The following is a 16,302-nucleotide window of genomic DNA, read 5'->3' on the forward strand; positions in this document are numbered from 1 at the left end:
ACTCCCAAAGTAATAATTTTATTTTTATTTTTTAAAAGACTTTTATTTATTTATTCATGAGAGACACAGAGACAGGCAGAGACACAGGCAAAGGGAGAAACAGGCACCATGCAGGGAGCCCGACGTGGGACTGGATCCTAGGTCTCCAGGATCACGCCCTGGGCTGAAGGTGGTGCTAAACCACTGAACCACCTAGGCTGCCCGATAATTTTCTTTTTAGCTTAGACTATATTCACCAGGCTGACCTCAGCAAATGAGTTTTTCCATCTGTGATGCCTAGCAGCTTAGATACTGTGCTTTTAATGAAGAATAATTAGGACCTCTAAAAGCCTATAGAACAATCCAGTCTTCGTTTTTCCTTGGTCACTAGACAATATTTTAGACACAGGAGTTAATATTATGAAAATAATAAATGGGCTATTCTGGTAAGGAAGCACATGTTTTCCCCCTGAATATGGAAATTGAACCAGATTATCCACAGATCATTTAATAGCAGCCTTTGAAAAGAACTGGGCACATGTGATTATTTTGACTATTTCTTGGGGTGATTGCATTAGATTGATACCTATATATTCAAACTGAATACCAACGCAGCACCTCCTAATCCCTGGAAACTGAATATGTTAACATACATAGCAAACAAGAAATTAAATGTTGCAGATGAAATTAAAATTGTTAATCCACTGACCATAAAATCTTGGTGGGCCCAGCATCACAAGAGTCCTTAAAAAGTAGAAGTGGAAAAAAGAAGAGAAGGTCAGAATATGCTCTGTGAGAAAGATCTTTCCCACTGTTGCTGAGTTGTTTGAAGATGGAAGAAGAGGGCCCACAAGCTAAGAAATACTGGTGGCCTCTTGAGTATGAAAAGGCAAGGAAACAGGTTCTCCCTTAGAACTCTAGAAAGAATAGAACACAGCCTTTTTTAACATCTTGCTGACACCTTGATTTTAGCCCAGTGAGAGGCACATCAGACTCCTGAACTACAGAATTGTTAGGTAATGAATTTGTGTTAAGACACTGTATTTCTGGTAATTTGGTAGGGCAGCAATAGAAAAGGAAAACAGCATGTATACAGGTGATTCCACAGACCTTAAGCAAAATGCCTTTTGTTCAGACTGGAAATGCATAAGCTAAGAATGGCAGAAGGAAAGGGGATACCCAGGAGTGATTAATTCAACATCGCTTTAGCATGGGCACTGTGCCAGTTACAGAGCTTACAGTTCACTTTGCAGTCTAACTTTGCATGCCTTCAATTGAATTTTTGAGTTTCCCTTTTAAATCAGCTCTTCCCCTCAGATCCCCATCTCAATAAATAGCAGCCTCATGCCTTCAATTCTTTAGGTGAAACTTATTGAAGTCATCCTTGGTCCTTTTTCTCTCTCAGACCCTACAAGCAAGTCATCAGCAAATCCTGTTGGCTCATGGCTTACAATATACGCAGAAACCAACCACTTTTTCTATTCCACACTCACCTCCTCCTCAGATTACTGAATGTTTCTCAGTTGGATTCCCTGCTTCAGCTCTTTCCTTGCTGCAATCTTCACTGCACAGCAGCCATAGAGACCTTAAAATGTGAGTCAGATCAAATAAAGTAACTCATCTGGAAACCATCCAACAGTTCTCCCCTCCTTCAGAATAAAAGCCCAAGTCCTTACACATGACCTAGACCCCTTGTGGTATATTATATCCTTGTTTGAAACTATTTTATCCAGAACTCTTAACCTCTCTTCCCTGTGCAAGGATCATAGATTCCTACCCATTGTCGAGGAAGCATGCATTCTTCCTCCATTATCAGGATTGGCCGTGTGACTTGCTTGAGCCAATGGAATGTAAGCAGAAAGGGCAGTACGCCAGTGCCATGGAGAAGATGGAGGAGGCATTACACAGTTCTGGTAGCTCTCTCACTTTTTATCCTGCCACAAAAGTAGGGGCTGCCAAATAGGGGCTGCTCTTTCAGCCTGAGTCCCAGAATAAGACTTGAAAGCAGCGGGCTCACTCACAGTCACAAAACAAGAACATAAGAAGAAATAGACATTTGTCAATGTATATTACTGAGATTTGGAGGGCATTTACTACCCCAGCAGAGCTAATATAGACCCTCAGCACCTCTCTGGCCAATTTCATCTAACCTTCCCTTATTCCCTCTACTCCAGCCATCATGACCTTCCTGTTTTCTTAAATATGCCAAGCATATTCCTGCCCCAGAATTGTCTCTCTCCCCTCTAGAATGTAAGCTCTATTAGTGCAAGGGTTTAGCCTGTTTTGTTCACTGCTGTGTTCCTAACAGCTAGGATATCTTCTAGTGCACTGAAATTGCTCAATAAATATTTGTGGGGATCCCTGGGTGGCGCAGCGGTTTGGCACCTGCCTTTGGCCCAGGGCGTGATCCTGGAGACCTGGGATCGAATCCCACGTCGGGCTCCCGGTGCATGGAGCCTGCTTCTCCCTCTGCCTGTGTCTCTGCCTCTCTCTCTCTCTGTGTGTGTGTGACTATCATAAATAAATAAAAATTAAAAAATAAATAAATAAATATTTGTGGAATGGATAGTGGTGGTGGTGGTAGTGGTGGTATGTGTGTGTATGTGGGTAGGGTGAGTCCAGCTGGTATCCAGAGTGCTTTAAGTATGGAGAGGGGTGAATTTATAAAGAATTTTCTGAAAAGTGGATGAGGTTCAAGATTTGAAATTATACTGAGGCTGAGAAGAGAGTTGGAGGATTCCTGACAGACTGAAAAGTTGGCTCAGAGCCGTTTGTTGCAAGAAATTTAAAAAGTAGGAATTCCCAAGTTGTCAGAATCATAAAATTCTGATTAAATCATAAAATTTACCTTTCTAGGTAAAGACAATGATTTTAATTTCATTTGTAATGAAACACAGTAAACAGTTTCCCCTGAAAGCAAAGGCAGAACCTTGTACAAAGATTAAAAGTATTGGCATTGAGGCCAGACTGGCTGGGCTTACACCCTTGACTCTACCGCTCACACTTTGTGTATCCCCTTGAGCAAGTTTCCTGGCCTCTGTTTTCACATTATAAAGTGAGCATGAGGATGACAGTATTCATAAAATGCTTATCTAAAAGGGTGGCTCAAATTAAATAAAAATATATGTGAAGTACTTATATGACTGTGCCTGGCACATAGTAAACACAAACATGAGCTATCATTATTCTCTTTTGAAAAAAAATACATGTGAAAAATCTGAAGTAAAAAATGTATGTCACAAACGCACCCTCCCACTTTGGTCCAGATTTAGTAATCAAGGGACAAGGCATAAAATGAAAGTCAGGATATTCTGACTGGACTAAGAAATAATTTTCAACCTGTACTGGTTATTAAAATGAGGCAACAAGGTGCACCTGGGTGGTGAAGTCGGTTGAGTGACTGACTCTAGATTTGGGTTCAGGTCCTGGTCTCAGGGTCGTGAGATCAAGCCCTGTGTTGGGCTCTGCATTCAGAGCAGTCTGCTTGAGATTCTTTCTCCCTCTCCCTCTGCCTCTACTGTCATGCTCTCTCTTTCTCTCTCTCTCTCTCTCAACAAACAAATCTTTTGTTTTTAAGATTTTTTAATTTATTCATGAGAGACACAGAGAGGCAGAGACATAGGCAAAGGGAGAAGCAGACTCCCTACAGGGAACCTGATGCTGGACTCCATCCCAGGATCCCAGGATCGTGACCTGAGCCAAAGGCAGACACTCAACCACTGAGCCACCCAGATGACCCAAATAAATAAATCTTAAAAAAAAAAAAAAAAAAAAAGCAGCCAGTCTGACTGATATGATTGAGTTGAGGAAGATACAACTTTATTTCAGTAAGTCATTACAACCATCTTGTGAAGCAGGTTTTTTTATTATCAGCCCCCCCCCTTAAACATGAATAACAGAGACTCAAAGATACATAATTTGCCAAGGATCACTCAGTTGGTCAAAGGCAGAGTCTGTTTTTCAACCTTGCTGCTCAGACTCCTGAAATCACACTCCTAACCATCTGACAAGATGAGGCATAGACCACTGGAATGACAAGGATTTCATGTGATAGCAGATGACCTCACTCAAAACTGTTGAGTGATTTCACAGAAAACTTTGGAGGCACTCTCTGACAGCACAAGTAAGGACACCAGGGTTACACGGACACAGGTTAGGACCTAAGTACTATTGAAATCATGTTAATTTTTAAAATTATGTACATATATGTACATTATGGGCCTGTGTCTACCAGTGGACTTGCAGCCTGTCTTTGTTGCTAGGGCACCCGCTGGGGAGCTGGCCACAGGGCAGCAGGCAACAGCTCCCTGGGATGGGACAGCAGCAAGAGGTGGTGGAAGCAGCATCCTCTCTCATGCTCCATGGTGGCACCTATGGCTGAACCCTTGAAGGGTTGGCAGGTCACTTTTGTGTGCTTCAGCTGGATGGCTCCACCAGAATGGCAAGATCTATTTTTTTTTTTTTTAAGATTTTATCCATTTATTCATGAGAGACACACAGAGAGAGGCAGAGACATAGAGGCAGAAGCAGGCTCCTCACTGAGCAGGGAGCCCGATGCGGGACTTGATCCCAAGACCCTGGCTCACGCCCTGAGCCAAAGGCAGACTCTCAACCACCCAGGTGCCCCCAGAATGGCAAGATCTTCTCAGTAAGATTGTTATTGCAATAAACCTTTGGTCACAGAACACCCATTCTGTGAAGACACATGTCGATTTAACCAAAGGCAAAGCTTAGAAAACATATTCTTATGTTTTATCAAATGATAATGCTTATTATTAGAAAGTGTAAAGCAGAATGTACTCATGATGTTGTCTCTTTACGCAGCCTAACTCAGAGCCATGGCTCCAAAATCTCAAAAACAAAAGAGCTCAGGTGACCGAAAAAATTCCAAACGGAGCAAACCTAAACCAATATTACCTGGTAGGATTGTTTTTTCATCGATGGGATTTTTATGGGTCTAGCATCTGTATATACATTAGCAACCAAAATGACTAAGGTTTTATATATCACGCAATGAAATAGTTTTGTTGTCAAAAAGTCAACCACATACAGGATTTAAAGTATGGAGGTTTATTCTTATTTTTAATTCATTTCATTATAATACCTGTTAAATGTCATAGAATGAATGCCATAGAGAAAATATCGCTAAGAGATCATTCTATGAAACAAAGATAATTATTCAAATTCTATTTAATCACTCATAAAATAGTTTGTCTTCATTGTGTATTTATGTTTATGTTTTGTGCTTTGAGGCTTTAGTAAAAGACTGTAAAAACTACAACATTTTTTGCTTCAAAAATGTAAATTTGACACCATTTAATTGTATTCTAGAGAGTGAAGAAGCAGAAACTCTAAATATGGAGAGCATGGGTAAGTGGAAATATAATTGGGAATTTATGTCCCCAGTTTTACATTTTGATAAGCAATAAGCAAACAACAATACAAATTGAAGCAATTGATCAAGATGCACATGGGCTAAAATTACATTATGTCATTTGGATATAAAGTGAAAAATTTTAAAGAAAGAATAAAGAGTAAGAGTGGAAGAGAGAATTTCAAGCTGAGAAACAGACTTGAGCAGAGCAGCCTCTCACAAATCAAACATGGTATGGTTACTGAAGAGACTATAAAGTGTTGTGAGTCTGCAAGTTATTACTTTCATTAGAATGATATTTTTAAGACTCCGGCTCATGGGCAATATTTATCTTTACCTCATGGCAAGATCCCACTATTTCAAGTAAAGAGGCTAATTTTTAAGAAAATAAACTAGAACTTAAACAACCAAATTAATGTTGCTCCTACTTTTAGAGGCTAAATAATCTTACTCCAATAGCACCTTTTGTTTTGGTTGTTCAAACTTTCCTCATAGATTTAACTTAGGTGTGTACTTCGTGTTTACAGACAGAGAGGAAACAATGAGGGTTAGGGAGGAGGAAGGTCTAAAAGCCTTGTAGTTGGTTGTAAGGGCTTTGACTTTTAGTCATGTAGGATGGGAGCTACTCGAGTGGTATTTAAACAGATGGAATCTGACTTTTTAAAGTGTCACCCTGGCTATCCAGCGGAGAACTTCAGGGACAGAAGCAGAGATCAGTCAGAAAGCTATTTCAGGAACCCAGGAAAGAGAAGGTGGTGGGTTGGGCCAGGGTGGTAGAAGGGGGGGGGTGGAGGTCGGGAGATGGTAGGAGGATGCCAGCTGACAGTAAATGGCACAGGAACAGGGCACACTGCCCAATAAATAATTTATCGAATCAATGAATGCACCGCCCAGAAATTTGGAAGTTGTCTTTGACAACTTTCTCCCCCTCAACACCTCCCCATCCACATCTAAACCATTCCACCTCTAAAATATATCCCATCCACTTCACATTATCTCCACATCTATAAGCTTAGTCCAGACCTCCACATCTCTCATGTAGATTGGTTCCTTAACCCCTACCTGGTATCACTGATTCTACTCACTCTTTTTCAATCCATTCTGCACACCACTTGGTAATGTGTCTTTCCTGCCTAAACTCTCCCATTGTTTTACTTTTCATTATAGCAGACCTGGATCTGCCTTTCTTTCTCTCTCTCTCCTCTCTCCTCTCCTCTCCTCTTCCCCTCCCCACCACTGTCCTACCCTAACCTAGAGCCCACCAGCCTTGCTTAGCACAGAGCATACCAAATTTATTCGTGCCTTGGGGCCTTTGCTCTTGCTACTCCTGATACCTGGATAGATTTCTATACAATATCTCCTTTTCACTAATCAGATCTAGACTCCAATCCTACCTCTGCACAAGGACTTCCTTGACCTCTCTTTCTCCTAGTACCATTTTATTACCTTCATAGTACTTATCCTAATTTAAAAATTAAAGTACAGCCAATTCTTCTTTTTCTTGGAAGTTCTATGCAGTAGCTGTGAACACTGAATTAGCAAATACTGAGCTATCACTCCTAGGGTAAATATAGAGTTAGATTCCTATGAGCCTCTCTGGTCACAACATTTTCATTAGCCAATCAATACATAAACTTGTTTTATGTGCATTTCTGTTTTTTTTTTTTTTTTTTTTTTTTTTTGCATTTCTGTTTAAAGACACCTTATTTAATATATATTGTTGATTCATAACATTGACTCACAGCCAACACACTACAACTCATGTCATGTCTGAACAATGCTTATCTAATATCCGTGTTTTCTCCATAAGGTTCATCCCAGCCTTCTTGCATTTAGGAATGCTACAAAGAACTTCAGCACTATGCTTGGAGGCCATTTAACTGGAAAAATCACCAGAAAGAAAAATACAAAAATGTGGAATATTTGGCACTACATAGACAGTGAAAAGGACACTTGTTTACAGTTTTAGGGCTGATAAAAGATGGGAACGTGGATGTTGGGCAGCTCAAACGTTTTGCCACCATAAGCATGGCCACTAGTGATGGTAAAAGCACCATGACTACACGTTGGGGTTACAAATACATTTTGTTTTGTTTTATTTTATTTAAATATGGAACACTTTACGAATTTGTGTGTCATCCTTGCACAGGGACCACACTAATCTTCTCTATATCATTCCAATCTTTATATATGTGCTGCCAAAGCAAGCATGGGGATACAGATAAGTTTTAGCAAGTGAATCTGCAATACAAAATCCACGAATAATGAAGATTGACTGTATTTATTTCTTTATGCATTTATAATCTGTTTTCACACACACCTGGCTGGCCCTTGTGCACACTCTCTCTCAAACACACACATGCACATATGCACACATGTACTCTGGGGAAACAGAAACTCTCTTGTTCACCACTGTACCCCAATGCCTAGAACAGATCTTGATACATAATAAGCACTCAGCAAATATTTGATTGATTTGTTGAATAAATGAATGAATAAATGGCTTTCCCTATTCTTATCTAACAGACCACCATCACTCCCACTCTTCTTAGTTCTAAGTTCTACCTTTCACCCTGTTTTCTCCTAAATAGCACTTGTCATGATTTGTACTTCTGTATTTCTGAGTGTATCTGTTTAACGTCTTCCTCTCCCTCTAGATAGTCTAACTAGTACCAACACTATGCTTTTCACATAGTAGTTGCTCAATAAATATTTCTTGACTGAATGTGTTGACTGGTAAGAAAATCCATGAACTTGAGAATGGGGCATGATGGAGATGTTTCAGCAGAAAATAAATGGGATAAAAAATAGATGTCTATATAAGGAGAAAAAAACAAAACCTTTGTATGTTGTAGTAAGACTTGAAGGTAGGTGTTGATTTATTTTATACTATAGCATCTCTCTTCTACCCCCAGGCCTTCCAGGGCAATGTTAGGACCCCTCTGACTTCCTTGCCATGGGGTCCTGACTTTGTCAACCATCACTCAGGACTTGTGGCTCATGCCCCAGGGAACTAGGATTCCCTTTCCTTCTAAAAACATAGGGATCAATGAACTAATGAAAAAACTGTTGCCTAAGGTTCCAAAAGGCAATGTCTAGAGGTGTCTAGAAAATAAATGTAATTTTTACATGTAGCTAATATTTATGGAGCAATACCTTTGTGCCAGGCACACTCTTCTCATTTGTTTGTCTCTACGAAGTAGGCATTATCATGGCCATTACAGAGGTGGAGATGCTGTGACTCCCAGAAGTTAAATAATTTATCCAAAGTATAAGTCATGCTTTAATACCGGTTAGAGTATCAGTAGTGTATTGTCTATTGCTGCAAATTACCACAAACCTAGTGGCTTAAAACACTTAAAACTTAAATGGCTAATTGTCTTACTATTTTGGAAACCAGGAGTCTGATATTACTTTCACTGGATCAAAGTCAAGATATTAACAGGGCTGGTTCCTTCTGGAGGCTTTGAGGAGAAGATCCACGCCTTTACCTTTTTCAGCTAAAGGCTCTCTGCATTCATGGACTCTTGGTGCTTTCCTCTATCTTCAAGGCCAGAAATGTAGTATTTTCTAATCTTTCTCTCTTTGACCTCTGCCTCTTTGTCACATCTCCTTCCTTGACTTCGGCCCTCCTGCCTCCATCTTACAAGGACATTTGTGGTTACCTTGGGCCCTCCTCAGGGGTCCAATGATCTCCCCCATCTCATGTTCCTTACCTTATCACATCTGGTAGTCCCTTTTGTTATATAAGGTAACTTATTTACAGGTTTCAGGGAATAGGACATGGACACCTATGAGGCGACTCTATTCTGTTTACCACCAGTGATTAATAGCACAGGTTTGGGAATTATACAGACTTGGCTCAATTCCTAATTCCACCATTTAATAACTGTGCGGTCACAAATCACTTCACCTTTCTGAGCCTCTACTTCCTTGTCTGAAAAACAAGGTAGTGAGACCTACCTCATGAGATTCTTAGAAGTTAAATTAGGTAGTACACACACACTTCTTTACGTGGGCCGTCACAAAGATGGTTCACACTGTTACTATTTTATTTTATTTTTTTACTATTTTATTTTTTAAAGATTTTATTTATTTATTCATGAGAGATGCATAGATGTAGGCAGAGGGAGAAGCAGGTTCCCAGTGGGGAGCCCAATGTGGGACTTCACTCCAGGATCCCAGGATCACACCCTGAGCTGAAAACAGACGTTTAACCACTGAGCCACCCAGGTGCCCCTGTTGTTACTATTTTAAAAAGATACTATTAAAAAAAAAAAGATACTATAAAGACATAGACCAATAAATGAGAATGACGAATCCCAAAGTAGGCTAACATATATATGGTCAATGGATTTTCAAAAATGTACAAATGCAGTTGAGTGGAGAAAAAACAGTCTTTTCAACAAATGATGTTGGAATAATTGTATATCTATATGCAAAAAAAAAAAAAAGAACTTCAGTCCATATTTCACATCATATGCAAAAATTCACTCAAAATAGATCATAGACATTAATATAAAACCAAATATTATAAAACTTCTAGAAGAAAACATAGGAGAAAAATCTTTGTGACCATGGATTAGGCAAAGATATCCTAGATATAACACTCAAAGTCATAAATCTTAAGAAATCTTTGCCTTATCGATCTTTTCTTTTATGGATTATCAGTCAGAAATGTAAAGGAATGAACCATTGCTACATGCAACAACACGAATGAATCTCAAATCATTTTGCTGAGTAAAAGATAAATAAACATGCTGTGTAATTGCATTTGTAAATATTCCATGAACAGTGAACTAAGCCATAAGTAATAGAAAGCAGATCAGTGGTTGCCTAGGGGCGAGGGAGGGATGCAGGGAGGAAGGGACAAGAGGAAACAAGGGATTATGGATGTGTTCTTTATCTTGTTTGTGGTGATGGCTTCATGGGTGTATGCATATTATTTATCAAATTGTACACTTTAAATATATCCAGTTTATTATTTGTCAATTATATCTTAATAAACTGCTTTTCAAAAAGTAAATAGCAGGGCAGCCTGGGTGGCTCAGCGGTTTAGCGCCGCCTTTGGCCCAGGGCGTGATCCTAGAGAGCCGGGATCAAGTCCCATGTCAGGCTCCCTGCTTGTAGCCTTCTTCTGTCTCTGCCTCTCTCTCTCTCTCTCTCTCTCTCTCCTCATTAATAAATAAAATGTTAAAAAAAAAGTGAATAGCAACCAAAATATTAAATAAATAAACAGATGAAATACATGAGAGTTATTTAAATTAGCTCTGTTTCAAAATGCAGGGCAATTGAGGTATAAGCTAAGGTTTGTAGGGCATAGGCCTCTTCCTTGTACACACACAGTAAGATTCTGAGGAGTAAGTTACTTAGAGCTTAAGTCTGTCTGTGGCTCCTGCTCTATCAACTACTAAGTCAGTAACTGCCACTCACTGTATCTTGTGGGATGTAATCTGTCACTTCCCCCACCATGTGTGAGGAAGGAACAGGACCCTCTCCTGTGCTCTGCTGTGTCCACGCATTAGAAAGAAAGTACAGCATGGTAGTAAGAATGCAGGGACCTTAGTTTGGATCCCAGCTCCCCCATTTTCAACTCCCAGGGAGGGAAAAATGGCATTTTGTCTCTAATTTATGAACAACTTGTATTCCAAATGTTTATTATGCCAACTGATTGCAATTTGGAATACATCTCCACATATAATCATAATGTGTTATGCACATAGTAATTCCCCTCCCCTCCAAATTACCTGATAGTTGTGTCATAGAGCCACTAGGGTGGGGGAGTAAATATTTCTTTTTTGGAGGGGGGATAAATCTTTCTATAGGAAAATAAGCCCTAAATTCCACTTTAAGAGGCCACATGCACTTCTCCCCTTGCTGGCACATCTGTTGAGCAGTAGGAGAAAAGATGTCAGGATGTCCAGGCATATAGGGTCTGGAAAAGATGGGAGTGGGCTCTGGGACCCTGGAAGGGAGACTTGGGGGAGGGAGTTTTGGGGATAGATGCAGAGCTGAGACTGGGACCATGGAAACTGATGATAATGAAAAAGGATAAGAAAATGAGAAGACATCTTGAGAGAGGGAAAATAGGGCACTCTATTAATAGAGGCTCTCTTGAAAGGTAGTATTACCGATAATTGTTGTTTTCTTCTTTTTACCTTTTTGACATTTTCTGTAATGGATATACTTACTTTAAAAATAAGAACAATTATTCTAAAGTCTTCTAAAATCTAACCAAGACAATTATTTAAAGCAAACAAATTTATGTTTCTTCTTACTATTTTAAGCAGTTATATTTAATGTCCAAATTCTACTTTGCCTTCCCCAGGTCATCCAGAAATTTACCCTTTGGTGTTAACTACCCAGACCCAGGAAATATTTAACTGCCGAATAGATGAAGATGTCACAGATGAGCAACCTTATAAGCTTATCAAAAAAGAAGATATTTTTGCAGACTTTCAAAACAGAGCTGCAGTATCTGATTTCTATCCAGTCAGAAAAGTTATCCAAGTAAGTGCAACACCCTTCTTTATTTTTCAGTTCTACCTCAGGAAGTTTCTAGTACATAATAACAAAAGGTAGAGAGATTATTGAATTCAAACCTGTGCCATTCCCCTCTCCCCATCACATTGGACAAATGCTAGCTTGCCCATGCCTCCTTTGGAATTCTGCTTGATGATCCTTTGTGAAAAGCAAACACCTATCAATGACTGATTCTTACTTCACACCCAGAAAAGCTCATCCTTGCCCAATTTCAACTAGAATAGGAATGTACTTTTATTTTTCCATACTGCTTTAATTTTTTTAATTCATAATTTTGGTCCTGATTCGCCTCCAAATATGCTATAGAGCACCGACACCAAATAAAAGGAATGCTTCTTTTTTCTCATTAGAAATAAAATTGTATGGTAAATTTCCCTGGACCTACTGAGCTTTAAGAGCTATATTATGTTAATAAAATAATTTTACAACTTGGGATTATGAGCCATAGATAAGCACTATGGCTACCCTTTTATGATTGATTAAAAATATATCAATTTTGTGTCTGAGTAAACTGAAGGAAAGCTGACCTTCCCTTTTGATTATACTCCTATAGGAATATCCTGGAGATGAGCTTCTGGTTGTTTATGACAAAGACTTCAGATATGGACTTAACTTTTATCTTATTGGAACTGAAGAGGGCAAAGAAAATTATTTAAATGTAAGCATACCCCAATTCCTTGCATTTTGTTGGTTGTCTGAAGGAAGAAATACCTCCAGGGGAGACCTATGCATTATGGTTATGATTATTCTTGTTCAGCTCTCTTTCCCTGGGGCCTAGACCAGGTTCTGGCATTTAAAGTAGGTAAACAGTAAATTTGGGATGAGCTAAGTCAAACATCTCAGAGTAGCAGGTACTTACTCACTTATTTGCCCTTCACTGAACCTATGAGAACAGAAACGGTAAATCTGGAGTAACATTGCTGTTGGCCACTCTTTGTCCCATATTCTTGGTTCTCATTTTCCTGTCTCCATGGCTTTGAGTAAGTTACTGAACCACTTGTCTGCAAAGTGTTGGCACCAACAGTATCTGTTTCCAGGGCTGTTGTGAAGACTAAAAAGGCTTTTTCTTTTCTTTTGCTCAGTTTCCTTCTCCTAATTGAAGAACATGTACCAACAATAAAGAAAATAAGGAAGTGCTTAATGAATTTATACAAATGTAAAATTTATTGTGAAATATACACATGCAGCTATAATCTACTTCTGGTCATGTATTTTAGCATGCTATTTATTTTACTCCAGCCTCCAGAAATAGCAGAAGAACAGGAAGACTACAAGGAGCATATTATAGAAGATTTATATGTTTATAGGCCACCTGTCTCTAAACCATGGGTTTCTTTGGGCAGTGAAAAAGAAATTGAGGAAGAATCAGTTAAGGAATCTACAAAACAGGTCAGAGGCTTGGATATGATCTTCAGTGTGTTACCTCTCTATAATGCTTCCTGAGGGATCTGTGAGGTTTGCTATGTTTGCCAGTGGGAATGTCATTTTTCCTTTGATAGAAGAATGGTCATTATTTGGAGTCTTTGGGTATTAAGGGTCAAAATGTGTTCCCCCAAAGAGGTATGTTGAAGTCCTAATCTCCAGTACCTCAGAATGTGACCCTATTAGGAAATGGGGGTCGCTAATCCTCTAGGACTTGTGTCCCTATAAAAAGAAAGCCATGCAAAGTCATGGGGAGAACCCATGTGAAGAAGGAAGCAGAAATTGGAGTTATGTATCTACAAGCCAGAGAACAGCAAAGGTTGCTGGCCATCACCAGAAGCTAGGAGAGAGGGGATCCCTGGGTGGCGCAGCAGTTTGGCGCCTGCCTTTGGCCCAGGGCGCGATCCTGGAGACCCGGGATCAAGTCCCACGTCGGGCTCCCGGTGCATGGAGCCTGCTTCTCACTCTGCCTATGTCTCTGCCTCTCTCTCTCTCTGTGTGACTATCATAAATTAAAAAAAAATAATAAAAAAAAGAAGCTAGGAGAGAGGCAAGAAACAGATTCTCCCTCAGATCCCCTAAAAAGGAACAAAGCCTTCAACATTTTGATCTTGGGCTTCCAGCCTCCACAACTATGTTCATAGTTCAAATAAATTCCTGTTGTTTTAAAGCACCCAGGTTGTGGCACCTGGTTACAGCAGCCCTAGGAAACTGACACAGTGGCATTCCAGAGCAGCCCCTGAGAAGCTTTGTATGTGAGTGATTTATTATGAAAATGTTCCATAGAAGTATAGGAAAAGTAGCAGGATAAGGACAGAGCAGAAGTCCTTACCAAGGATGCAGTCTCAGGCACAAGTCCAGTAGAGGAAAGGCTTCAGCTTGAACCCCTAAGGGAACCCTGGAATGTAAATTATACCTGGGTTGTCCCAAACAGCAGCAAAAAAGATAGGCTTACACATGTCTCCTACCAGTCCAACACTGATCAAGATGTAAGCTTCGAGTCACATCCTATTTTTTGGTACCTTTGTACCAAAGTGGTCCCAGTAGCCCTAAAGCAGTGCTCTGCAGAAGAGCAGTAGATGGTAGCCCTGGAAATAGAAAGCATACAGAGCTGGAGGGGCAAACAAAGTATAGAAAGAGATTTGGGAGGATTTGAGCAGAGCACCAGTATTGTCCACCATACATCCACTTTTCCATGGACTTGATTATGTTACTTTTACTGCTGTTGCAGATTACATATATGATTTCTCGAAAAAGAAGTAAATTTGGAGCGCCAATTAAGTTCAGTGACCAAAATGCTTCCAGTGTAAAAGATGCCTATATTGAGTGTACAGCCTACCCAGATAGAAATTTTACCCTCAAGCAACTCGAGAAAGATGTTGGCATGCAGGTAGTCCCCAAAGTCAAGGACACAAGTACTCAAACAAGATGGTAAGCATGTAATGGGGTTGTATATTTTCAAAGGCAATTATAGTGAAATCTACCACCATCCATGAATCTTTGAAAGATCTTTGTAATAAATAGAAATGGATCAACAATGATGATACAGATCTTCACGGAGCAATTCAAGAAGATCTAATTATACTCAACAATGCCTTTTAAAAGTCTTGTTAGAAAAAAAATAAAAATAAAATCTCTATAGGAAAATAAGAGACAAGTATATCAGAGTGTAAACAGTTTGAAATAGGACCATAATTGATGCTATTAATAATCACACTCCTGCTGTCAGAGAACGGGCCCTATTGTCTCTTTACCTCTGCTTCTAACTACCCTATTCCAACACCTAAGTGATCATTCTCACATATCACAGCAGATTGTGTTATGTCACTGCCTAAATCTCTTCTTTGACTCCCCACCACACCCAGAGCCCTTAGGATGGTAGTAGGTCCTCCTTCCTCTGCAACAAGACACGGTCTGCCACTCCAGCCTTGTCACCCTGTTCTGAAACATGCTCCTGCGCTCCGGCCCCAGGAGCTCCTTCTAGTTTCCAAGGCACAAGTCCAGTAGAGGAAAGGCTTCAGCTTGAACCCCTAAGGGAACCCTGGAATGTAAATTATACCTGGGTTGTCCCAAACAGCATGTGCTTTTCCACATCTTCCTGCCTTTGCCCCTGCTGCTCCTCTCACATCAGCCTACAGTTGGGAACAAATCATCTAACACAAACCTATTTTATACTCCCGTGTTGACTATCTCATGTAATTGATTAAATACTGGAAGTGAAAAACATGGTTGTGTGACTACAGAATGGTTGTCAGTGTATGAGTTGTTCACCATCATGATCGTGTGGCTGCCTAGGAGCTCTGGCTCACTGCCACTGGCCAGCATCATGAGAGGGGATCATACAGCAGATCTCTAGCCCAGGAAAATTCCAAATCCAAAATGCAAAGTACAGTTTCTACTGAATGCTTATTGTTTTCATACCATTGTGAAATTAAAAAAAAATTACATAAGTTGAGAACCGTCTATAAATCTATCTGCCCCCTTACTCTATTTCTCTTCATGTTATCATCACTCGATATGTGTTTGTCATTCTTCTCTTACCTTCCCTGCACGCTGCCTTAAAATTTAAGCTCCATGATACAGAAATTTTGTCTGTTTTGTTTACTTCCATATCCTCAACTCCTAGGATATTTCCTGACACATATTTATCAAATGAAGGAAGGAAGAGGGGAGAGATGGATCAAGTTAAAGAAAAATGTGCAGAACAGAAGACTGACTTGATTTCAGCATTAAGAGGAGAGCAAGAAATATGCAGTGACCAGGAGAATCAGGAATCAATAGTGCAGAGGGAAATACAAGACATGCTTTTCAAACCTATGTAAACCAATGAGTCAGAAACCATAAATATGGAATGTTAAAAGTCAGGGCACATACACATCAATACCGGGGCCAGAATAATAAATGGGTCAGAAATGAGGGAGGCAGATGGATAGACAGGCTAAAATTAAAGGAGGTAAATATAAAGACAGGATCAGTAGCCAAGT

General features: G+C 39.8%; 2 protein-coding genes and 1 non-coding gene across 13 annotated transcripts in view; 1 reads left to right on the top strand and 2 right to left on the bottom strand.

Annotated features, from left to right (window-relative positions):
- Positions 1-1,803, bottom strand: part of MCOLN3 (mucolipin TRP cation channel 3) — a 45,369-nt gene extending 43,566 nt beyond the window's left edge. For 2 of the 4 annotated variants that reach the window (XM_077905268.1, XM_077905261.1), the window contains exons 1-2: positions 1,757-1,801; positions 1,473-1,564 (exon numbers count right to left, since the gene is read on the bottom strand). The gene's annotated coding sequence lies outside the window, so the exon portion shown is untranslated. Of the gene's footprint in view, positions 1-1,472; positions 1,565-1,756 lie in introns of all 4 variants that reach the window. The other 2 variants (XM_077905273.1, XM_077905266.1) reach the window with 2 other exon arrangements.
- DNAI3 (dynein axonemal intermediate chain 3) overlaps positions 1-16,302 on the top strand; it is an 81,811-nt gene that overhangs the window by 3,961 nt on the left and 61,548 nt on the right. For 6 of the 8 annotated variants that reach the window (XM_077905257.1, XM_077905258.1, XM_077905260.1 and 3 more), the window contains exons 2-7: positions 4,804-4,899; positions 5,311-5,349; positions 11,682-11,863; positions 12,450-12,554; positions 13,136-13,285; positions 14,550-14,749. In XM_077905257.1, the coding sequence (XP_077761383.1) occupies positions 4,818-4,899; positions 5,311-5,349; positions 11,682-11,863; positions 12,450-12,554; positions 13,136-13,285; positions 14,550-14,749 (758 nt within the window). In that variant the 5' untranslated portion in view covers positions 4,804-4,817. Of the gene's footprint in view, positions 1-1,384; positions 1,573-4,803; positions 4,900-5,310; positions 5,350-11,681; positions 11,864-12,449; positions 12,555-13,135; positions 13,286-14,549; positions 14,750-16,302 lie in introns of all 8 variants that reach the window. The other 2 variants (XM_077905254.1, XM_077905255.1) reach the window with 1 other exon arrangement.
- Positions 7,458-7,560, bottom strand: LOC144319803 (U6 spliceosomal RNA). The gene has a single exon (XR_013385516.1). It is a non-coding gene; the product is annotated as a U6 spliceosomal RNA (small nuclear RNA).

Source organism: Canis aureus, chromosome 8 (genome assembly GCF_053574225.1).
Source record: "Canis aureus isolate CA01 chromosome 8, VMU_Caureus_v.1.0, whole genome shotgun sequence".
Classification (NCBI taxonomy): domain Eukaryota; kingdom Metazoa; phylum Chordata; class Mammalia; order Carnivora; family Canidae; genus Canis; species Canis aureus.